Raw genomic sequence first — 22,685 nt, 5'->3', positions numbered from 1 at the left:
GCCCACGAATTGCAAGAGTATAGGGCAAAGGAGAAGACCAGGTTCGGTCAACTCTAGGATATAAAGGACAGGTATAATTTGTTGGAGGATTGAAGTTCGCAATTCACCCTCGACGCTTGGACCCTGAAGGCGGTGACTCCTGAATGATTCTAGCCTTTCCAAGGTTCCCCCGATGTTTGTATGTTGGTGATTCATCAACTTATCTTCTCCGTATCCTTGGATTCTTCCTCTTTTCACTGATATTCTCATTATTATTGGCTAAATTTGTGTGAAATTTATATCCATCATCAATATTCATGTGCATCTAGTTGTAAAGTCTATACGGGTCTACCTCTGTTCTACAGGCCGAGCGAAGCCTTGGCAGCCACCTCACTCGCGGACACCTTGCCGCTCAATATGTCTTTGGAGGTCGAGAGGATTGTGGACCAATTCTCGAAAGTCGTGTAGGGCATTCCCTTGCGTTGGCAATAGGTCACCAGATCTACCACAGCGTTAGTTCAGCTGTCTCAGAATCTGGATTCTAAGGCGGATCGGGCAGATGAATACCTTTGCCTTGCTTGGCGAAGAGAAGATCAGTCTCTGCAGCTGCGGACAAATCAGAAACACCGTCTCCTGCGTACAGAAGAATCGGGCGCTCTCCGTCGGGCAACGCGGCATAAGGCTTGATCTCCAGGGACTTGTCATGCCCGAAGTGGCTGGTGAATGATTGTCAGTGAGCTGAGAGAGATGGTGATTGGGTTGACAGTGGCTTACCTATCATCGTGGTATTCGATTTGCCAACCACCCTCGCTGTTGATGTCCTTGCCATCCCGGCTGGTGGGCTCGTTGGAAATGATGGTGAGGTGGCTGGCTGGCTTGTGGCCGAGGAACTTCTCCAACAAGGCACTGATAATGGGTCGCATTCCAGATGAAAGGATGACAATGGGAACATTGTTATTCTCGGCCCAGTGGTAGAATTCCTCGAAGTACGGGTCCAGCTTCATGTTCTTCAACAGAATTTCGATGCACTCGTCGTACGGGGTCTTGATACTTTCAAGCATCTTGCGGAAGGCATCACTATAATGAAAGAAGTCTCATTAGACTTGCTTATGGGATAGACAGTGTTTTAACACTCACCGGAAGCTCATAGTCTCGTCAAGGACCTGGTTGCCCAACACAAGACGCTCTTCCCGGCCGAAGCCAAGGTTATCGATCTAAGTAGTATTAGTAAAGATCTAGCAGAGGGTAGCAATGCGACATACCATGAAGTCATTGCCTGCGATCCTAGTCAGCATTCAAGTACAGGCATTTTGTGGGGAAGCACCTACTGTCGTCGACTGTGATGGTCCCATCAAAGTCGGTGAAAAAGATGAGCTTAGGCTTAGTCTCCAAGTAGGGGAGAGCGTTAGAACCCATGATCGCTATATATATCAATAGAAATAAATCGAAGATATGTACAGTCCAGAGAAGGAGGAAAAGCAACTGAGATTAAAGATGTGCCCCTCGATTCGGTGACTGGGGGTGGGTCGAGCGGTACCGCAGCGGGCTAGTCTCGATCAGCCAGATTTTCCGTTTTCTGTTTATTCCAGGGCTTTATATTGTTCTATATCATGTCTCGTTTGCGCCAGGCCCTGCAGCCCTTATTTGGTGCGACACCAACAGGCGCCTTGCGCTCTCGGACAATTGACACGAATTTCTCCATTATCAAAGGTAATTGTGTGTTGCAACGTTTCTTCCCAACACCGGACTAACGAAATGCGCAGAGGGAGACCGAGTCATTTTACACGGCAAACAGCCCTCATTGTCAAAAGCATTGAAGCGAGGTGAAAAGCTCCAGACTCCTCGCGGGGCAGTGGAACATGACAGCATCATTGGGAAACGGGTTTGGGACACGGTTCAGTCTCGCAAAGGTCAATAACACCCACTTCTCGATATTCCATGGCATGTACTGACATTTCTGTTACATACAGGCCTGAATCTTCGAGTCAGCCTTCCAACATTAGAAGAATACGTCGCCCTGACCCCTCGCTTGGTCACGCCGGTATGCGCATCACTCCTACGGATCACACGCCGAGATACATTGGACTCACGCTATCCCAGTAGATCTATCCACAGGATGCCAATTTGATTGCTTCCCTTCTCGACATCCATGTCAACACTCCTGCCGCGGGCGAAATACAACCCACTACGGAAATCCTCGAGTCCGGAACAGGCCATGGATCCTTAACACTACATCTGGCACGCGCCATCCATGCCGCCAATACCACTCCTCCGCCTCGTCCATCGCGATCCCAGATCAACTATCTAGAAGGCCGTGTTACCAGGCCGGGTGAAAAGGACACGGAACAAGCAGGAGAGGAACCCGCGGAGCAAACCGCGGATCCAGCACAGGAAGAATGGGATGCATGGCGAGCGCAGCGCAACGCCGTCATTCACACGGTCGACGTATCACCGAAGTTCTCTGCGCTGGCCGAGAAAAACATCCGGGGATTCCGCCGTGGAATATATGCAGGCAACATTGATTTCTACGTGGGCCCCGTTGAAAATTGGATTGCCCAGCAGAAGCAACAGCGGAAAAAGACTGGCCTGGCTTCACTGACTGGGGGAAACCCAGTCGACCCGTTCCTTTCACACGTCATTCTTGACATGCCTTCTTCAAACTTGAGAATCCCACATGTTACCCCGATGTTGAAGCGTGATGGTCTCCTAGTGGTGTTCATGCCTAGTATTACGCAGATCGGCGAGTGTCTGCAACTGATCCGAGACCACCGACTGCCCCTTGTTCAGGAGAAGGTGATCGAGCTTGGCTCCGGAATGAGCGGTGGCCGTATATGGGATGTGCGTTTTGCGACTAAAAAGTCAGGCGCCGACCCATCGTCTTGGGCTGTCCCTTCAGATGCTGAGGGTGCCACTCCTGTTGAAGCTGATGAGCAGTCCGCTGCCTCTGATGCTATCTCTGAGGTGTCCACCTCAGAGGAGCCCCCGAAGGGCGGAGAGTCTGTCTTGGTCTGCCGGCCTAAGGTCGGAGTGCGTATCCAGGGCGGTGGTTTCGTGGCAGTCTGGCGGCGAATCGAAGATCGGTAAGATCTTAGTCCAGCTGTCTTAGGCATATAAATCCTGTACTATATACCTGTATTCTATTGCATGTCTGATACTGACTGAACGCATTTGTACCATATAGAGAATTCTGACAATAATATCAACCTGTCATAAAGATAGTCATAACGATAAACAGTCGTAACAAGAAACAGTCACGACAAGAACAATCACCTCACAGCTTTGCCTTGCCATCGGCCTCTGCATCCCCATGAGCGGCAGTGTCTTCACCCTGAACACCCTCTACCTCATGTTGAACAACCACCTCTTTCGTTGCAGGCACTTTACTCAAAACCCAAGCCTTCACATCTGCAAGGAACCTCTCCGTCGTCTCGGGCAACTCGGCATGCAACTTATGATAAGCCCCCTCGTAAGAACAAAACTTCACATTACCACCATTCTCGGTGAACGCCCCAACGAAGTCCTGCACCGCGGCATAGCTAGTAATGCGATCTCCATCCCCATGCCCGAACCAAAACGGCAGCTCACTTTCCACCCAAGCCTCAGGACCAGCGGCAAACATCCCCTCCAAAAAAATACCTCGATCCAACATGCCAGCCAACCCCTCAAAAGTTCCCGTATCATGGCACAGCTCATCAGCCATGACTTCCCTGACCACATCCTCGTTACGAGACAGCAAACTGTGGTCAAGCGGGGAATACCGCTGCTTATTGGGGACCAACTTTGCGACAACTCGTCCCGCTGAGACTGTCAGCTTTGAGGGGCGGGAGGATGGATCTATGGCGATCAGAGGGGAGTACAGAAGCACGCCGGTGAAGTTGGGCCGGTTATATGTTTCTCTGTTGTAAGGCGACTCTGGGTGGAAAATGTAGTTCAGGACTTCGCCGCCGCCCATGCTGTGACCCATTAGGAAGAGGGGCAGGTCAGGCCTGGAGGGTAGGCTTTGCAGAAAGGAGTGGATGTCCGAGAGGACTTGGGAGGTTGGGCCTGAGTTACCGCGGTCGCTGGTTTGTTTGACGCTGCGGCCCCATCCTCTGGTTTCAGGCTGTTAGTTTGGGGTTCGTGGTAAAATAGGCCGTTTCTTCGTGGGTAATTATATTGAGATGTCAGGGCTGGGTTTGGGCTTGATGGTTGAACACTTACCGCTGATCAAAAGACCTGACCTCAACACCTGCCGATGCCAGTGTTGGAAACAGATCGTGGTAGGCATTGCCTAGCAAGGATTGTGTCAATAACCTGGAACCTGTTTTGGGTCATTGTTCATGATCGACATGATAGACTCACAGTGGTCACTGAAGCCATGGATAAAGGCCAAAACAGCAAGTGGAGACCCGCTGGTCTATAGAGTAGATCGCATTGTTAGCTCTGAAAATCAATATACTTATCATCATGTTTGAGTCCATCTCAGCTTATTGGACAGGGACCAAAGCTGTGTCTTGCAAATTCAGACGTACCTTCCATGTCTTGGCATACAGGTCAAGGCCGTCTGGAAGAGTGTGCACGCTTTCTTCTGTGTACATTGCGGCTGTCGGAGCTTGTAGGAAGGCTGGAGAGATGGCTAGAGATATGGCTAGAGAGATGGAGTGCACGTTTTAAGCATGGATATACGACACGGAACCTCGGCAGGAACGTCGGGCCAAGATGCATACTAACGCGATTTAGATCCACTAAGCTCCAAACATTGAATTCACATTTAAACCCTATTTATGTACACAAAATTATATCCTAGCATAACTATTACAAGGAGCACAGAAATAAGATAACTACCTACCTATAAGATAGAACTAATACAACGGGGAATATCAAGCATATCCATTTTGTGGACGTTAGCTGTAGGTTCTTCGCCCCTTTGGCCTGGCAACATTTGGCAGCAACCTATTCGACCGCGACTACCCTTTTTGTTCCTTCGTTTTGATTCATTTCTATGCTAGGTCCAGGATTGCACTTCCCCGGAAACCCAAGATATAAAGGTCCAAGGTGGGATCTTCAGGTCCGACTTCGGGGAATTAAATGGGCAAGAGCCTCCAAAGATCCATGGGTCTTTCGGGCCCACTTTCCATAATTTGATTGGTTGTCAGCAAGCTAAACCTTATCCAATCAAAGTTTGTTCGTGACATGCCTCTCCTATATCAGGTCAAAATTACTGTCAAATTCTTAAATGTTTTGTTTTCTTTTGTTACCTTTTTAACCTTGGGATCTATGTTATATTACTTTAGACAACGAGTGCCCTCGATACTTAGGCCAGCAATCTCACAATCTCTGCTGCGCCCCAAATATTCAGGAAGGATGTTCTCCGCCATTCCTCAAGCCGATGCCTCATATCGGACTCTTGCTTTATCCCCGAGTGAAGATAGTCCAGATATCCGCCAGAAATATCGGCCATTCATCCTTGACGACAATTCAACTGAGGACTGGGTCAACAAATTAGACCTAGCCACCGCAGCGGACATGGCAGAAAATAACCTGCGAGTTACAAACCAGAGACTGAAAGTCCTGGTGCTCTATGGAAGTCTTCGCAAAAGGTCGTATTCCCGACTGGTGGCATTGGAAGCTTCCCGTATACTCTTCCGGCTGGGATGTGACGTACGCGTCTTTGACCCCGAAGGTCTTCCCGTGAAGAACGAGATTGATACCGCCCATCCCAAAGTACAGGAGCTCCGAGAACTCAGTCTATGGAGCGATGGGCATGTCTGGGTCTCGCCTGAACAGCACGGCAATCTGGTGAGTGAATCCCGGCGATACACTTAGCATTTAATGCATTATTTACTAACGTGCTTTTCCACAACGCTAGACCGCTGTGTTCAAGAATCAGATCGATTGGATTCCTTTGTCTACTGGAAGTGTCCGTCCCACCCAAGGCCGAACGCTGGCCATTGCCCAGGTGTGCGGTGGATCCCAATCGTTCAATGCGGTCAACTCGTTACGTATCCTGGGTCGGTGGATGCGCATGTTTACCATTCCAAACCAGTCTTCAATTCCCAAGGCATATACACAGTTCCCGGACGAAGGTCAACCGGACGATCAACGACTCATGCCTAGTGGCAACAGAGACCGTCTGGTGGATTGCATGGAGGAGTTTGTCAAATATACAATTCTGATGCGGCCTCACATCGATCTTTTTGGTGACCGTTTTAGTGAGCGGGAGGAACGGAAGATAAAGGAGGCAAAGCTGAAAGCCGCTACAGCTAGCTAAGAAAAAAATTAGGATAGAATAGAATAACATAGAGTGCGTCAGAAAGACAATGTATCCTGGTATACTTCCAAGTTGGTCAACTTAATACATTGTTACCTCGACTAGCAATTTGCCCAGGTACTACTCTTCCAACTATGGCCCACATTCCTACGGAATCTTGAAAGATATGGAGGTCGGATAGTACCGTTAATAAGGTAGTGGCCAATCACACGAGGCGAGCGACATGCTAACACTGGTCTTGGCTACTGTGCAAAATGATGCAAGGGCTCTCTGGAAGCGTTCCTCGATACTAACTCAACTTATATCTACAAAATATTCCCATCATCTGCTCCTCCTATCTACTCCATCATACCTCCTTTTCGATCCCGCCCTTAGCCTCTCGTTTATCAGCCTCAATCATAGACGAAAAGAACAAGAATGATCCCAGCACGGTAAAGTCACCGCGTGCCTTTCTTGACATGTAGCTTACGCTACTCAAAAGACTATATCAGGCTCAATTTCCCGCGTCGAGCTCCTCCGGTGGTTTCACGAGGGCAAGAGGATCGGGAAAGATTTTGTTCTAGTTGACTTACGCCGTACTGATTTCGAGGTACGTGCACAACGTTTTCTGCCGTCCATATACAGATCTTATAATAAGTATATAGGGAGGCACGATTCGGGGCTCTCTGAACCTCCCATCGCAGAGCTTGTGTCCTACTATTCCGACTCTATATTCTGTCCTTTCGCAAGGTGGAATCGCTAACGTAGTGTGGTATTGTGGTCAGTGTGTTTTGGTTTCCTCGTCAAGATTATTTCAACCTAACAAAAGACACAGGCTCTTCCCGAGGTCGTGGGGTGCGTGCTGCGAACTGGTTTGCAGAATATCTGGAAGAGCAAAGGGACATGACAATAAAGAGTCTTGTTTTAGAAGGGGGTATTAAGGGGTGGGCCACAGCTGGTAAGGATTATACTCAGCTTATGGATGAGTATGATGAGTTGAAATGGGTGAAGTAGCTCTATTGTATCAGCTAGCATCCCTCGGAGACGTTTGAAATATAGTCAAGGTTCTCGACGAGGTAATTACGTACTCGCGGGGCTTTCCTCCATCCGCGGATGTATACCTAGATACTAGTGAGTATCATTGAATAGTACCAACCTGTCCCAGCGGACAGGCTCACTCATAGGCAGCGCGGAACTCAGAGCGTAGCTCCTCGAGCGCGAAGCGACTCAAGCTCCAGAAGAATTCCTTCGTCAGAGGTTCCCCGGGGACTTTTTTCCACACGAAATATATGAGTAGCCACCAGGAGGGAGTCCGTGCTCTCCTTGTGTTTTTTCTTGGCGTGACCCAGGAACTGAGGAACAGCGGGACAGCCTTTTAAGAGCATGAACGACTCCAGCTCGCCGTACACCTCAGGTGAAACGGCCCGTTGAGCTAGTATGTCGGAGTCAGCATACTCCGTTCCAGCGATCGGGATTTGATGGTAGATCCGCATAAAAGCTTTCAGACCTGGGTGGGAAACTTGCCAACGGTGATAGAAGCCCCGCGGCCCATTTTGACGAAGTGATGACCGTAGTGCCTATGAGGCGGCGGAGTAATCGGGCATCAAAGCAACTCATCGTAAAGGGATGTGGCAATGGTCTATGATGCTTCATCGCTGAGCGACAAATAATTGTCTTAGCCTACCTACCTAGGTATCCCAATGTGGGTCCATCTGCAGTACTAACCCCGATCTGGTATAGTTACCCGTGTGGGTCAATCAGACTCTGTTCGATCTACACCCGAGTACTTACCTAGGGCCCTACTTATTTTCTGCCGGAAAAACTTCGTTCAACCAGCATGCTATGTGAGTGAGTCCTGTAATAATAGGAATAGCCAGGCGGTATTGGTAGAGCGGTCAATGGTAGAGGTAGTAATAGTAAACTGGTGGTATGATAATCAAAATCTAATACCTCGGAAAAATACTTGACGCACTGGCGGCAATACACTGCCGCACTACCTAGGTATACACAACACGTGGAGAATTATTCTTCCCGGCCAGCCTCAATATTCGCTTCTATAAAGGTTTGAGAGTCTTCCCGTAGAGCAAGTTTTAGGGATACCTACCTAGGTAGACAAAGAAAGATTTCGAATCATATGTTAACATATTTTTGTCAGCCATTTGTTGCCAACGTAGCAATTTTCGCACAAAAGCATCCATTTGCAATATGTGCTGACCAGACAGTGTGGCCACTAGCCCTGGAGGGCTGGTCACTCCTGTTCTATCATGCTTCGACAATAGTCTTCTTCGTATTTATATCTTCATTCCCCCCAGAAGCTCGCCTCTAGCTACATTTTTAAGACCTTCGATACGGATTATGGGTGATTTGTATTAAAGGTACTGCATAGTTTATATGCAAACACAGATAGTATGTCAAGTTCATAATCTAGTCGACCAGAATAGGTCGGGCAAGCTCGGAGTCGAGGTCGGAATCCGCGGACCCCGAGTATCTCACCTTGTCATTTTTTATACAGCGCAGTCACAACCATCCCTTCTAGGAGCTTTGCGATAAAATTCAAATCAAAATGTCCACATTCAATGGCTTAGAAATAACAACAGCAAGTCCTCCCATCAGACTCCTACCTAGTAACCCAGATCTAACCCGAACAGGCATCAATAATCGCGGCGCTGGCCAGCGAAGGTGCCATCCACCCAATGGACACAGTAATAACGCGCATGCAATCGCCAATGTACAGCAGCGTCTACAAGCATCTAAACGGCACACTCAGTCGCACCCTCTTCAGCGGGCTGTACCAAGGGTTCGGACCGACTTTTGTCGCAGAAACGCTGTCATCAGTGGCTTTCTTCACAGCATACGAGGCCTCAAAGATGGCTTTTGACAATGCACAGTCCGCTGGGTATATGCTCGGCGTTCCACGGCCGCTGGTACACGTCGTCAGCAGTGCGGTTGCTGAACTGCTTGCTTGCGCTATCCAGAACCCGGGTGAGGTGTTGAAGCAGAATGCGCAGGTTTTTCAGCAGCCACTTAATGCCCAAAGAGGTCCGTCTCCGACGATGGAGATGCTGCGTCAGTTCAGGAAGTATCCTTCTGGCCTGTGGGCTGGGTATACTGCGTTAGTGGCGAGTCAATTACCGAGTATGTGTCTTACGTTTTGTTTGTATGAGATGTTTAAGGAGAATTTGCTTGAGCGGTGGAAGACAGAGAAAGATGATATCAGACAGCAGCTTGAAGCGACTGTCTTGGGTGCTGGTGCTGCGGGGGGGTTGTGCGTCCTGGTTCTTTGTTCCTATTCATGTGGTCAAGACGAGGATGAGGCTTGCGGTTGGTGACACCCGGTCGAGTCACAAGGGTGTCCCTGGTTTACCATCCCGTATCGGTGCATTCGCTATTGCTCGAAATGTGCTGCGGAAGGAGGGGGTAGCGGGATTGTTTCGGGGATCTGTTTTGACTTGCGTGACGGCGGTTGTGGGAGGTGGACTCTACATTGGATGTTATGAGGGGGCTAAGATATACTTGTGCAATTATCAAGCCTCGTAGTTGGCACGGCTGGGGATTATTCCAAGCCGAATGTATTATATGATATGTGTATATAATAGAATCACTCTCCTCCTTCCGTCTCTTTCGTCATATCACAGAGTGAAGACCCGGTATAGTGTGAGATCCTATAAAGGGGATGTTGGATGTCTGGTCTGTTAGGCTACCTACAGGGACAGAACCTAAGATAGATAGTCAAATTAGTGCCTCCCTTCTCCTCCCAATCATAGCAATCCCAGTACCTTGTTTCTTCATTTTCTGAATCTCTATTGTATTGCAATTGTATGACTCGCAAGTGTGATTGATGAAGCCCGGCTTGGCTAAGACTCTGACTTAGCAAATAAAGACACGTCATCTACAGTATATTTTCTGTTAGGCTCTATACGCCTATGTAGTTAAGGTTCAGCAACCCGGTATAACACTAAAACGGGAAAATATATAACCGAAGAACATTGAAGACACCAAGAAAGAGCCAAACAGGCACTAAAAGACACGACAACTATAGGAGTGTGGTCATACACTTTAATATAGGAAGGAAGCTAACCCTGGAAAGCCACTAGTATTCCCACTATGTAAATATCTATACTCTCCAACAAGACCATTCACATCGGTCAAAAAGACGTCAAATATCACAGAGCATTGTAAAAGTAATAGGACCAGCCACAGAGTTGTATTTCTAAATACCACTTGTCCAATCACTGACATATACATAAGCACAGATGTCACAACGATACCGTCATCCAGGAGGGAAAAGAAGTAACCTGCAATTACCTCGACTACAACACCTTAGGGGCATTGCGGACGACTGAGACAGCGCTGTCTGGGACGTAACCCTCTGCAACAAGCTTCTCAGTGTAATCCAGCAACCAATTTTGGCAATTTGGTGCCTGTATTCCAGTCAAAATCTGCTGCAATACCAATACCCAGGAGTACATACCGATGGGTCAAAAGGATTGGGACTACGACTAGGAGGCTGTACCGTGGTGGCGACCGACTCGAATCGATCACGGGCAATGGTATCTCCTATCTCTTTGTTGCCGACGGTATCCTTTATATACCGACCGTCCACTTGCGCGAGGGGAATCAGTTGGAAGCTTGGTTGAGGGGCGTCGAAGTCGTAGTTGCGCCTGAACTCAAGGAAGAACCCCTGGGCCGGATTCCCAGTCACATGGATAAGTTTTCCAACGTCCCCTGTGTCGCCCGTCGGGATGTAAACAGCATAATGGGCAGGTTGCGTTCCCCTGGAAAGAACGGCGAGGTAAATAGTGCGAGGGAACTGGATACAGAAAAGGGAACGAAGAAGAGGTAGTCGATGTATACGCAACAGAGATAGTTTTTATAATAGGGTTGTCTGATTGTGAGTATGAACAAGAGGACAGAGAGGTGGTTATCAATGGATATATATAACTCATCTTGCTAAATATTTTCCTTGGTGACAAATCTCGACATCTGCGCGCCCAAAAGCCCCTTGTGAGGCTGAGCATGCTACGGCTGAGAGCGCACCACTACGGTTCGAGAAGGAGACGCCCGGCACAACGTACTCTTGCTTTCCAAGGTCTAGGCTAGCTCACACTTTAGATCACAACCAACAGATTAAAGATGCCTGCAATAGGACCGAGCCCGAGCAGGGGCTGACTGATAGCTGGCCCCCCGGACCGTTTCCGTGACTGTGCGTTAGCTCGCGCCTCACTAGGTGCAGCTATCCAACCATTCCCTGCTAGATTAACACCCCATAGCCGATATATACCAATCCCATGGATCCGCAGTGCTCGCGTATTGATCTAGGATCATTGGTAAGTATTTCGTCGACCACTTCTCCCTATGAAAGGCAGTGTACTGCGCTTTGCGGGCCTCCCAGTACTCAGGTAGCCAGCCAGATTGTTCCCAGTCGACGACGGCCAGGAGACGGTATGGCTTAGAAGGTGTTAGAATAATATTGCTGCGATGGAGGTCGCCGTGGGTGAACTTGATAGAGCTATCATCAAACAGCTCGTGACGAAATGGTTCAATTGGAACAGAATGCGGATCGGGCATCGGTCTGCGAGGGAGGAATGTGAACCACTCATGAAACTCGTGGACTGAAGTGAAAGGTCCGGCCTCCGATAGGTAATTAAGATGGAGTGCTCTATCATAAAGAGGAGATCGCATAATATTGCCTAGGAAGGAGTTAGGTATATAATGGAATAATCTAGAAAAGAACAGTTAGAGAGAGGGGTATTAGGGCGGTACAAACCTATGAATGTGTCTGAAGGATCTTGTTCAAGCTGGCGGAGATTATTGAAAGCTGTCCGGAGCTGATGGCAGACTATATCACGTTCATTGTGTTCCAGCGATTCCCAAGCTTCCTCTAAAGTCCGTCCACGCATATATTGCATGTAAATGAATTTCTCATCCCTATCTGTGCGCCATCCGTATACTTCAGGAACTGGTATACGGCCATTCAGGAAACGGTGTATAGCATAGATAGACTGGGCCTCTGATATCCCCACCTGAATTCCCCATTTCACAACTAGCCCCATGTCTTCAAACACCGCCGGTGGTGGTCTCACATGAGCCCCGCCGTATAAGAGGCTTCTGCGCTTGTCCAGACTGGTCCCTGAGAGCCATTGTGCTTCGGCCTTTTCCCGAACTTGTTTTGGGCAAGGTAACTCGCTCCATTTATTGAAGAATGAAGAGTCTTTAGCGTCAAAATTGAACGCATCAGGGATCATTGACGGTGTCAGCCGGACGCGTCCATGTTGGTTAATCAGTATTGGGCCGACAAGCGGATCGTGGATAGGAACCGCCATGATCTCATGCAAGGAGAGTGTATCTGGAGAACAGTAGGAAGAACCTCCAAAATAAATATGAGTAGCAAAACAAGTTGGATCAACTGAGTTCAGAAATCTAAATTCAAGGGCCATCCTGCCTAAAGGTCATGTGATTTCCAGCAATTCTCACCTGTATACCAACGGCAAGCTCGACTGTCAGTGCAATATATCACGAGGATCATAGGAGAGAGTCCAAGGGATCATACGTATTACAATAGCACTATGAACAAGCATGTACCCAAGACTCCATAGAAATGGCATCCTGGTCCACATTTACCAGCAACGCTGCTGATGGGATCTACAAAAGAACACCAAAGACTGAAAATGAACAAAGCCATGCTCTATTCTTGATTGAGCCTCGCATAGGACGAACGGCGCAATAAACACGTACATGGAACAGAGAAAACTCCGTTCGCCTGAAAGAAACAAATGAAAGAAAAACGCAAAGCAACCTCGTCACGGGTAAAAAGCAGATACCCTTCACCACCTGTTCCGCCCGAACACCAATCCCCCGATCCTAAGCGTCGTGAAGCCGTCTCAGATGAGGTTAGAGATTAGGTGAAATGAAACCGAGATAAATCAGGAAACTTAAACGGAAGACACAGATGTAGTGGGGTTGAGACAAAGGGGGTTTGGAGGAGAGAGAGAACGCCAGGGAGCAAATGGAGACTCTGCCAGGCTGTTTACTACATTCAACAGACACAAGGCAAGACCATTGTTCGAGGAACAAACCTCTACTCCGCTAGCAACTCAAGAGAATACAGAGGATAAGCAAGAGGAAATGGACGTTCATAAGCAGGGAAAAAAACACAGGAAAGAAAAAAAAAGAGATACGTGAAGAAACACCATAAGACGGCTGGCTAGAGAGCCACCACCCAAAAAGATTCCGAAACCACAAGCAGGAAAGAAACCGGTTGGAAAAACACCCCATCTCCGAAGATTTCAAATGCTCCACGTCGTTAGTGCCGTTGTGGCCCAAAGTCTGCCTCTACCACCTTGCCCTTCTTACCCTTGACCGTAAACTCCGCAAGCAACGCGACATGATCACTTGGGAAGTGGAAATTCGGGAACCCGGGCACGCGGCGCAGATATTCCTTGTCCACTTCGCCGAGCAATGCCGACACATGGAGAGTATTCGAAGAGTACCAAACATAATCGAGAATGGCCGTAAAGTCGGAAGTGTAGTTGGTGAAGCTTAGTTCTCCCATGGAGGAGTACGCGGACTTCAGCTTGAAGGGATGCGTCATACCGACCTTGCTGAGGTTGCCGTAAAGCCGCTTCTCCAGATCGGGGTGGTCTTCGGGAAGTCGTCCAGTGGATATCAAGTTGTAAGCCGCAGACCCCGGTGAAGAGTTGAAATCACCACACATGAGAACAGGGATCTGATCGCCACTAGTGTACTCCATCGAGGGGGCCGGTTCGACAACGGGCGTGGTCTCTGAGCCACTTTCGGCCTCTGAGAAGCGGAATGCGGTCTTGTCTGTGCAGGCAGGCCACTTGGCGTAGTTATCCGAGAGCTTGGTAATCTCCTCCATCAGAATCGCAGTCTGAATGAGCTTGACGTCCTTGAAGGCAGGATCCCAATACAGATGAGCATTCACACTGATGAAGCGAGCACCGGTTTGCCGGTTTTCCAGGAAGACCACAACGGCGATGTGATCCTTCTGCCACAGTCGGTTGTAGATATCATCTTGGCCCTTGGCGTCAGGTCGACGGACGGCTGTCTGACCAAAGTTGATCAACTGCTTGTCCAATAGGATGTACTTGCTTCCCTTGAAGAAGGTAGCACATCCATCGACCATGCGGGCATCTTCCTCCTGCATGCCCATCGCACGACCACGCGGCCAGTAGACACCTTTGTAGTCATTGTATGCAAGCTGTTCCCGGAAGAAATTGTTGTAGCTTCCCTGATCAACCTCCTGAAGGCAGACAATATCTGCGTTATGGGATCGTAATTCGTTAAGAATAAGCTCGCGGCGGAATTCCCAGGACAGAACACGTGAGGGCACATAGCCATAATGCGATTGGGTTGCAGAAGAGTCGCACAGGGTGTTGTACGACAGTACGGTGATCTTTTCCGTATTACTGTTGGACGAGGTGGAGGTATCATCGAGAATCACCCAGTCACGGTCAGGAGGAGGTAGGTGAACTGTAATGAAGTTAGCGAAAAGTCCCGCGCAAATATGCTTGAGAGCGAGATTAGCATTTGAAACGCACCCGGCATCTCTTCTTTCAGGTACTTGATGAGAGCTTTGGTTCCGTCCTTCATGATCTGAGATTTAAGGACATCGTTCAAGGGATTGCCCTCGATACCCAAGGTTTCCAGCCGGTAAAGGTACCCCATTTCGTAAGGGAGGGTGCGAATGTTGTTATCGAATAGAAGGAGTTTCTTCAGGTTTGAAAGCATGCCAAGTTCTTCTGGTAGCTCCGTGAGTTCATTGCCCGACAGATCCAGATGGTTCAACTTCCGCAATTGTCCAATAGCCGGGGGCAGCACCTTCAACTTGTTAGAGTTGAGGTACAGCTTCTCAATGAAGCCATAGTTGAACAACGAAGTAGTCAAAGCGCGCAATCCTTGGCCACCGAAATCAAGCGCATTCCAACCCTGTCGGCTAGCTGACTTCGCCGCAGATGCACCATTTCGCCCATCCGTCCCATTCTCTGTGTCAGTATTGCTGGACATGAGCTGGATTCCTTTCGTTTGCTGCGCAATGACGCGGGCATGGTAGTGTGGGGAAGTGGCTTGTCTAGACTCCGCCGCAAGCTGGAGCTGTTGCTGCCAATGCTCGTTCATTGATTCGTCAATATCATCCTCCGCGGTCGGTACTCCGTTCTGCAGATGAGTCGAGTTGAAATGAGAAGTGGTCGTAGTGGCTAGTGCGCCGCCGGGGAAATTGTGTTGATGAGTGAGGTTGTGGGTGGCTTGTGTGTGGTGGGCATGATGATGCGGCTGCTGTGTGTGATGAGAGTGGTGGGTTTGCGACTGGAACTTCGGGATCGGCATGCCAAACCGCTGGTGGGCTTGACCGCCATTCATCATGACATGCTGACCTTGGTGGGCTTGGCCGTACATGTTGTTGAAGGAAGTGAGAGCAGCAGCCTGGTTTAGGGCAGGAGATCGAGAGGGGGAGGGGGTGTCGGGGTTGAATTTCAGTCGACCCGTCGGTGAATTGGTCCCGTTTCGAACGATGTGCCGCTGGTGAGGGTTCTGCTGTGCTTGAGCTTGGAAGTAGAACTGCCCGGCCCCAGGCTGCTGGAACCTGTAGGTACCATCTGCCATTTAACGTGGCAGACGAGACCGTGTTTTGTTTCCCTGGTGGAAAACCTGTTGGTTGGTGGGCGGCGCTAAGTCGAGTTGGGTCGAGGAGAGGAGAGGAGAGGATCGGAGACGGTCTCTTCTCTTCTTCCACATAGAGGCCTAAGGCAAAACCACCTGTATCAAACCACGATTGAAGGTCGCCGGTGACTTTGGCACTGGGAGTATCTTTAGGTGTGCAATGGTTGCGGTACCTAAGGGCGGAGATTGGGCGGAAGGGTCAAAAGAAGGCGTGATCGTAAAAGCAAAAAGAGATCGAGTGATGGGGAGTCGAAGAAAAATCAGTGGGGCAAGCTTGACGTAGCAAAGATGAGCAAACCAGACGATTGTCTCCAGGTCGATGAGGACGTCCTGAGATGACACTGGTGGTTTGCAGCGAGGCGGGAGTCACGGGATCACGTGAATCGCCGCAAGGGCCAAAGTCTTTCCCAGCTTTGATGAGCTTGAATTGCCAAGACACAGTCGATGTCTCTCAATAATTGGGGGGATTTTTTGAGAGAAATCTTTGAAATAGATCATATATCCTTCATCTATCTTACAGATTTATGTCACTTTTTGCAATGGATGGGGCTGTTTATATGAAAACCACCCACGTGGTCGACTTTGCTTGCCAAAACCATGGGCAATGCAACTGTCTTTGGCAAGTCGAACCTGCGTTGGATTTTGATTCTGCCTAGACATTTGTTTGAAGCTAGCCAACACTAGGGGTAACGTACAATGAAAGAAATCTGGGTCTAGAATAGAGATATATACATGTAGCTAAGGGGTCCAGCAAAGAGAGGAAGAGACCTGAACCAGAAGATTGAAAGAATGCACAATGGCCTGATCTATTCTAAGCGCTAATAATATCCAATACTTTCAAAACTGAGTCTGGTATTTTGATTTTGTCTTATGTGTAGGGAATCATAGAATCTTTGTGCCAAAGTAGTTCAGGTCAGCTTCCCCCTTGGCGCGAACTGCTCGGGCGAGACAGAAAAGCCACTGACGGACTAATTGAATTCCCTAACCTTGGAAGCTTGGAATCGTATGACGAAGGGCAAGAGGTAAACTATATTCATTCCTAGGTAGTCATTAGTGAAATTACCTAAAAACACCATCTTAACAATATTATCTGGTATACTAAGTAGAAAGACCCCTATTAAATGATTCTTAGATATAGGCTTAATATAACTTCAATCGTGAAATGCTGTCTAGACAGGACTATTAAAGCCCTATGTTGGAGCGAATACGGAGTATAGAGATACGACATATGCACTCCGTATCGTTCAGATGATATGTATCTGCAAGGTAGCACAGACCTAGTATACTCGCATGTTCACAAAAAGGGGTCTAACGGCTTAGTATGCAATTCTTCTATGTCGGAATACACAGTTACCTTCCTCTTCTTACCGATCATATTCGCCTCGTCAACTCCGTCTATGTCCGTGTTTTAGAAAATCAAACTAGTCTTAACCAAAGTACGTGGCAGACGCTATTGCGTCGATCGAATTCTCGTATCATTCTGCAGGTACGTTTAATACTACCGAGCGGAAAGGGCACGGATCACAGTGCAGACTAAGACTAAGATTGGAATCGCCGATTACCCCAAATGCCTGGGAATTTAGCGTTGGGCACTAGGTAAGTACCAAGTATCAGATAGAGAGACAATGGCGAGCTAGGTCTCAGAATGTCGGTCCAGACTGCGGACCCAATTACTAAAACACTCGGTACTTGATGGATATTGCGGGTAGGGATCTCCGACGGTTGTGTATCCAGTTTTCGTTGAAATTGGATGATACGTGCACGTCTACTACTAGTACTTTGTGCTCTGTACAATTTGCTTTACTTTTGGATGTATCTTATCAAAGTATTGGCTTAAGCTATTAGGATATCTTTTCTATATGATTTTAGTGGACCCCTGAAAATCGTGTTTCAATATTCCCCATAAAATGTCAAAAAGCAAATAATGAACTATGCAACATACCACAACTTCTATAGTTTCTACCGCATTTGGCCTGAATTTCCCTTTTCGGCGAGTGAACCATGGGCACTGATATAAGAGTCATGATGTCAATGCTATATAAAATCAGGAATACTTTCACGCAAGAGGGTGAAACAGAATACATATTATTGGCTCCAATCCAACTGATATTTTACTACGGAGTAAAGTACTGTTACCGTGAAGAGACTAAACTAGACTCGAGTGGATATTCAACTTCCAGGGGTCAGGGCTTTTTTTCTTCTTTCCTTCTCCCCCATTTCTTTCTCGAACTTCTCGAATAATTTACTTCCAAGAGTTATACCTTGTATGCAAAACTACAGGACTATCTACAATCTAAGTCCTCTTCCTTAACGTTGAACAAGAATTTTCTTCAGCTCTGCGCCCCGGCTGCACTAGGGATAATTTCCGAGCCCGCTTTGGTCCCCGTCACTTTCCTGTTCGACTCTATTTTTTCGATTTTTCTATTTTAATTCCTATTTCCCTCGGAATTATCTTCCACTCGCAAAAAAAAAAAAGCCTGCAAAAGAAAAAAAAAAGCATGCCTCGTTCATGAAAACTTCAATCTTGCGCCGAGAATGCGACCGAACCCACAACCCATCTTCAGAGTCATAGGGGACACCAATCGATATACTTGAGAGGAAAGTGATATGGACATAATGGCACTGGGATTCTCAGCCGCAACCGCCTCCGGGTCCGACCTACACTCCAACCTTAGCTCGACACTGGCCGCCTCCTCCTCGTCCCTGAGTTCACTCACGGACTACTCGACATACCCTCTGATGCGCCAGGGTGACCGCACCTACTTTCGCGACCCGGAGAATGTCTACCCACTGCCCTGCGACCTGCCCGAGATCCACCGCCAAAGCCTGCGCACGTTTATGTTGCTGCGCGTGCTCGGTGGCCCATTTTGCAACCCCCACTTAGCCAATCGGCCGCCCAAACGCGTCCTGGAGATCGCATGCGGGTCCGCTCTGTGGTCTGGTCTGTGCCACGACTACTTCACCCGCAGAGGCCATCCCGATGTGGCCTTTGCCGGGATAGACGTTATATCCATTGCGCCGGATCTGCGCAAGCAGGGAATGAACTGGCAATTCAAACGTCATGACCTACGCCGACCCCGCTTGCCCTTTCCGGACAACTATTTTGATTTCGTGTTCATTAAAGATGCCGGCATGTGTCCTTCTAGTCCGGCGCAATCTGCATCGGGGTTGAGCGAGCCCCTGCGCGTGCTGAAGTCCGGGGGTATCCTGGAGGTGTGGGATTCAGATTGGAGCTTCCGCTCGCTCCTGCCTAATCCGGCTCCGGCCCGCAAAACGAGCTCGAAAGAACAGGAGATCGCCGATGCAACGGCTACTTATACATTTTCTTCCGCCACACCATTCACACGAGCGCAGAACAAGTTCATGGTCGATTATAACGCCTGGTTGGAGAAGTCCTTCGACCGTCTCAAGTTGACGGCGCTCCCGTGCGCGACGATCGGTCTGTCCTTCAACTCCGAAGTGGACTTGTTGGAAAATGTCGACAGTCGCCGCGTCGCAATTCCATTGGGTGACTTGCGCTGGGAGCGAGACGGCCAAATCAAGGATTCCAACGGCCGTCCACGAAAGGCCCTGACTCCAGAGCAGATCGCTATCCGGCGCACGGCTCTCCTCACCACAATACAGATGATTGAAGGGCTGGAGCCAATATTGATGGAATCTAGCGGAAAGGGTCGTGACGAATGGGACCGATGGTGGGCTGCAATGACAGCCGACCTCTTGCAGAAAGGCGGACTTTCCAGCGGCGAGTGCCTTGAAGTAAGCGCCTGGTGGGGTCAAAAAAAAATGAACCCCTTGAGTCAATTTGGAGTTCCGGTGGGCAAAAGTCAAGTAGTGACCGTTCTGCACTTTGTATTGGTGATACCCCAATTTTATTTCTGTCTTTCTGGGTTTCTAACATGCATATGATCTGGACATTTCTGGAGAAGAAGTGAGAGCCGCGGGAATATCAGGCCTCACTTCCATATCGCTTTTTCAGTGTTCGGTACCGCTTCAAATAGTACCTGATTTTTTTTCACTTTGTTAGTCGCCATCAACAGAAAATTCTTGTGATGGGGGTCAAAATAGTTCTTGCATGATGCCATGATAATGAGGAGTCAATCTATGCCCAGTGTATCTAGCCAGACACTACCCCGTTATGGGTGCAATGTATAGAAGAATGACATGTACGAAAGATTCCACTGTGCTTCCAGTGATTGTAATACAGCAATATAGGAAGTGGTTGGATGCGACAACCCGATAGAAGATAGGGAGGAAAGGGAGGTATGTAGGGACCAGTCTTACAGCGCTTCCACTTCTGCATTAAGCAATTAGCACCATATCCTCAACTGCACCCGAGGGATAGGCGTCCCAGCAATAAAGACAGAACTTACCTTTCTTCACAAACTCAGCCCTCGCTATTCCCTTGCGGATCTGTTCATCGTCGGTGATCTGTTTCTGACTTGCAAACGCACGGTGTAGTCGATCCCGGAAATACTGGTAACCCAGAGGATATTCCCGTCCTAAGAACAGAAGCTCTGTATCTCGGGATATTAGCATGTAACAGACGGCTGGCTTAAGACCAAAGCAAAGGAAGCCAAGTTACTGCGCGACGTATGCAGCTTCCTACCTTTGTAGACGTTGATGACCTGCCGGCGCAGCTCGGGATTTACCATTGTTGCTCCATGCAAGAGTAAAGATTGTTCTTGTTGAGAGTTGGTGGTGGAGATGCGGTGCAATGAAGGTAAGCGGCTGAGAAGCTTCCAGGCTTCGGGAGTTATCGGTGACGTGACTAGCGGAGTTCCAAGGTTGGATTTTCTATACACGATATAGTTACTACCTACGTACTTTTTGGGTAAATTTGCAGGTTTGTTTCTCAAATGTAAGTCCAACTCGAAACAAGTTACAAATATGTATAAAATAATATCAATACAGGATCAGTTTCAGACCCCCTATATTCACGCGGGGTTCTCGCCGACCTCGGGGTACTGGCCCAAGCTTCATGTTATCGGTTATCGGCGGTCGAAGTGCTGAATCCAACATTGGAACTATCTCTCCACGACAACACAACATGCTCCCTAAGCCGGCTTTCCCAGCGCAGCTGTCTGCCTCGATATCCCTGTGCTCCAATGGCACACGTCGCCTCTTCTCTGCGACTTCCCCGACGACCTTCAGCCAGAAGCTCCCCGATTCGGCCTCGACCCCGATCAATCCACGATGGCTCACAATGACCAAGCGAAGGGTTGGGAAGTGCATGATGTTTGGGATGAAGCCATCTCAGATTGACGAGGGGGAAAGATTCTACAACAATTGGCCAAGGAATGGCGGGAACTGGTCGCTGGAAGCGAGGGATTCCTCACGGATAAGAAACGGCGCAGTCTGTTTCGCCATAATGTGGTCTGGGGAGAACAGGTATGAGCTTGGGCTATAATACTGTGTCTGTGCTGTGAGTGAGAGTGAGAGTGACTAATGCTAAGTCTGCTTGTTATGGATTAGGATATTATGGTGAGAACATTCATCCCCCTAGCTTTTGCGCTTACTGCATGAGCTATCTTGGATTTCTGGACCAGAGCTAACCGGGATAATAGGGTATGCTTCGTCCTTTTCCTTTAATTCTGGTATTCCCATGTATGGACCATGCCATACTAACTAGAGCAAGGTCACGTCAACAACGTTACCTATGTTCGATACGCCGAAACAGCTCGAGTGAACTGGACTCGCAATATCGGTAACTATATCGATACCGCAAATAAGAAACAATGGATAAACATGCTTGGTAGTACGGGTATCGGGCTCATCCTGAAGAGTATCAAGGTGGACTACAAATTTGTACTGTATCCCGGAGACCCAATCCCCACACCGCTAGAACAGGACCTACTTACTTACTATCATGCAGCCCATGGAATCTCCAGACAAAATTACTGTTTATCAAAGACTGATCCCAGACCCATCTGGGCATCTTTCATCCCAGTCGGCATTCCGACTCGAAGTTATGATCTTGTCTGAAGCCCACCAACGCCCTGCTGCCCGTTGCTTCGAGGATATCGTGATTTATGATTACAAGAAGAACCGCAAGACTGTCAACATCCCGCCCTTTGTAATGGAGCAGTTTGAGGCTATGTGGAAGCAACAGGAGCAGGAGAAGGACAACTGGAGACACCGGATTGCTGAGATAGAGACTCGTGTACGGAACCTTGAGCTTAAAAGCTGGGATCGGGCTGATGCTGTGGAGGACAACGGGTCTGCGTGACGGTGATTGCAGTGGGGTAGAAATATTGAAGAACTGGTTATATGGGGCTGTGGATTACTATGTTTCCTTGTCATTCTTTGGACGCTGGGTTGACAGCTGCAGTCTTTGCGCTTTGTACATACGCATTACAGTCCCAAGTACGCCGGACTGACGGCATCTCTGGCGAGGAGAGAACATGGTCATACTGTTATAGTAGCAGCGGCAATGAACCGACATCTCATTTTGAAATTGGTATAGGCCAAATTGGCTTGGGACCTAAACCCAGTTGTAAGTAGTGCAGGATAGCACCGGTGGGCTTCAAGGTGACATTGTGTATGTACTAGTAGTTACCTGGGCCTGACCCGAGACAGCAACCCTAATGCACGATCCAACTGCTCTCTTGGTTGTTCCCCGGGTCTCCAACACTGAATTACCTGTTATTTTAGTGGTCTGCACTCACCAGCTGGGTGCGTGTATCAATGATGTTCTTCATATCGCCAAGGAATCATTAACCTATAGCGCAGTCTATGGCATATATAACATGAGGGACACGTCTCTATAAATCAAAGACAGTAAACCACCTTTCAACTC

General features: G+C 48.5%; 11 protein-coding genes across 11 annotated transcripts; 5 read left to right on the top strand and 6 right to left on the bottom strand.

The window, feature by feature from the left end:
* Window positions 1-338: 338 nt before the first annotated feature.
* On the bottom strand, window positions 339-1,395 carry N7489_011741 (putative Phosphoserine phosphatase; the record flags this gene model as incomplete). The annotated part of the gene is made up of 6 exons (XM_056717490.1): window positions 339-481; window positions 547-695; window positions 754-1,056; window positions 1,117-1,193; window positions 1,242-1,255; window positions 1,308-1,395. 6 exons carry the CDS (start codon window positions 1,393-1,395, stop codon window positions 339-341), a joined length of 774 nt encoding a protein of 257 aa, XP_056565112.1.
* Window positions 1,396-1,589: 194 nt separating this feature from the next.
* Window positions 1,590-3,063, top strand: N7489_011740 (tRNA (adenine-N(1)-)-methyltransferase; the record flags this gene model as incomplete). Its single annotated transcript, XM_056717489.1, has 4 exons — window positions 1,590-1,689; window positions 1,743-1,889; window positions 1,950-2,020; window positions 2,083-3,063. The coding sequence occupies 4 exons, from the start codon at window positions 1,590-1,592 to the stop codon at window positions 3,061-3,063; spliced, it is 1,299 nt and encodes a 432-aa protein (XP_056565111.1).
* Window positions 3,064-3,250: 187 nt separating this feature from the next.
* On the bottom strand, window positions 3,251-4,556 carry N7489_011739 (acylglycerol lipase; the record flags this gene model as incomplete). Its single annotated transcript, XM_056717488.1, has 4 exons — window positions 3,251-4,070; window positions 4,180-4,249; window positions 4,321-4,375; window positions 4,491-4,556. 4 exons carry the CDS (start codon window positions 4,554-4,556, stop codon window positions 3,251-3,253), a joined length of 1,011 nt encoding a protein of 336 aa, XP_056565110.1.
* A 679-nt stretch (window positions 4,557-5,235) lies between these two features.
* On the top strand, window positions 5,236-6,229 carry N7489_011738 (uncharacterized protein; the record flags this gene model as incomplete). Its single annotated transcript, XM_056717487.1, has 2 exons — window positions 5,236-5,757; window positions 5,828-6,229. The coding sequence occupies 2 exons, from the start codon at window positions 5,236-5,238 to the stop codon at window positions 6,227-6,229; spliced, it is 924 nt and encodes a 307-aa protein (XP_056565109.1).
* Window positions 6,230-7,404: 1,175 nt separating this feature from the next.
* Window positions 7,405-7,701, bottom strand: N7489_011737 (uncharacterized protein; the record flags this gene model as incomplete). The annotated part of the gene is made up of 1 exon (XM_056717486.1): window positions 7,405-7,701. One exon carries the CDS (start codon window positions 7,699-7,701, stop codon window positions 7,405-7,407), a length of 297 nt encoding a protein of 98 aa, XP_056565108.1.
* A 1,070-nt stretch (window positions 7,702-8,771) lies between these two features.
* N7489_011736 (putative mitochondrial carrier protein (Pet8)) lies at window positions 8,772-9,537 on the top strand (the record flags this gene model as incomplete). Its single annotated transcript, XM_056717485.1, has 2 exons — window positions 8,772-8,804; window positions 8,857-9,537. The coding sequence occupies 2 exons, from the start codon at window positions 8,772-8,774 to the stop codon at window positions 9,535-9,537; spliced, it is 714 nt and encodes a 237-aa protein (XP_056565107.1).
* A 1,927-nt stretch (window positions 9,538-11,464) lies between these two features.
* On the bottom strand, window positions 11,465-12,531 carry N7489_011735 (uncharacterized protein; the record flags this gene model as incomplete). The annotated part of the gene is made up of 2 exons (XM_056717484.1): window positions 11,465-11,898; window positions 11,976-12,531. 2 exons carry the CDS (start codon window positions 12,529-12,531, stop codon window positions 11,465-11,467), a joined length of 990 nt encoding a protein of 329 aa, XP_056565106.1.
* Window positions 12,532-13,511: 980 nt separating this feature from the next.
* Window positions 13,512-15,832, bottom strand: N7489_011734 (CCR4-Not complex 3'-5'-exoribonuclease subunit Ccr4; the record flags this gene model as incomplete). The annotated part of the gene is made up of 2 exons (XM_056717483.1): window positions 13,512-14,701; window positions 14,770-15,832. The coding sequence occupies 2 exons, from the start codon at window positions 15,830-15,832 to the stop codon at window positions 13,512-13,514; spliced, it is 2,253 nt and encodes a 750-aa protein (XP_056565105.1).
* A 2,673-nt stretch (window positions 15,833-18,505) lies between these two features.
* On the top strand, window positions 18,506-19,721 carry N7489_011733 (class I SAM-dependent methyltransferase; the record flags this gene model as incomplete). Its single annotated transcript, XM_056717482.1, has 2 exons — window positions 18,506-19,645; window positions 19,698-19,721. The coding sequence occupies 2 exons, from the start codon at window positions 18,506-18,508 to the stop codon at window positions 19,719-19,721; spliced, it is 1,164 nt and encodes a 387-aa protein (XP_056565104.1).
* A 121-nt stretch (window positions 19,722-19,842) lies between these two features.
* N7489_011732 (electron transfer flavoprotein regulatory factor 1) lies at window positions 19,843-20,682 on the bottom strand (the record flags this gene model as incomplete). Its single annotated transcript, XM_056717481.1, has 3 exons — window positions 19,843-19,932; window positions 20,204-20,403; window positions 20,496-20,682. Coding segments are annotated over 3 exons (477 nt in total), but the record flags the coding sequence as incomplete, so codon positions are not given.
* A 254-nt stretch (window positions 20,683-20,936) lies between these two features.
* N7489_011731 (thioesterase family protein) lies at window positions 20,937-22,115 on the top strand (the record flags this gene model as incomplete). The annotated part of the gene is made up of 4 exons (XM_056717480.1): window positions 20,937-21,242; window positions 21,454-21,463; window positions 21,519-21,694; window positions 21,762-22,115. The coding sequence occupies 4 exons, from the start codon at window positions 20,937-20,939 to the stop codon at window positions 22,113-22,115; spliced, it is 846 nt and encodes a 281-aa protein (XP_056565102.1).
* Window positions 22,116-22,685: the final 570 nt, after the last annotated feature.

Source organism: Penicillium chrysogenum, assembly GCF_028827035.1.
Source record: "Penicillium chrysogenum strain IBT 35668 chromosome Unknown utg000005l_segment0_segment0, whole genome shotgun sequence".
NCBI lineage: Eukaryota > Fungi > Ascomycota > Eurotiomycetes > Eurotiales > Aspergillaceae > Penicillium > Penicillium chrysogenum.
Note: the sequence above shows the minus strand (reverse complement) of the source record. Positions and strands in the feature narration are given on the sequence as shown.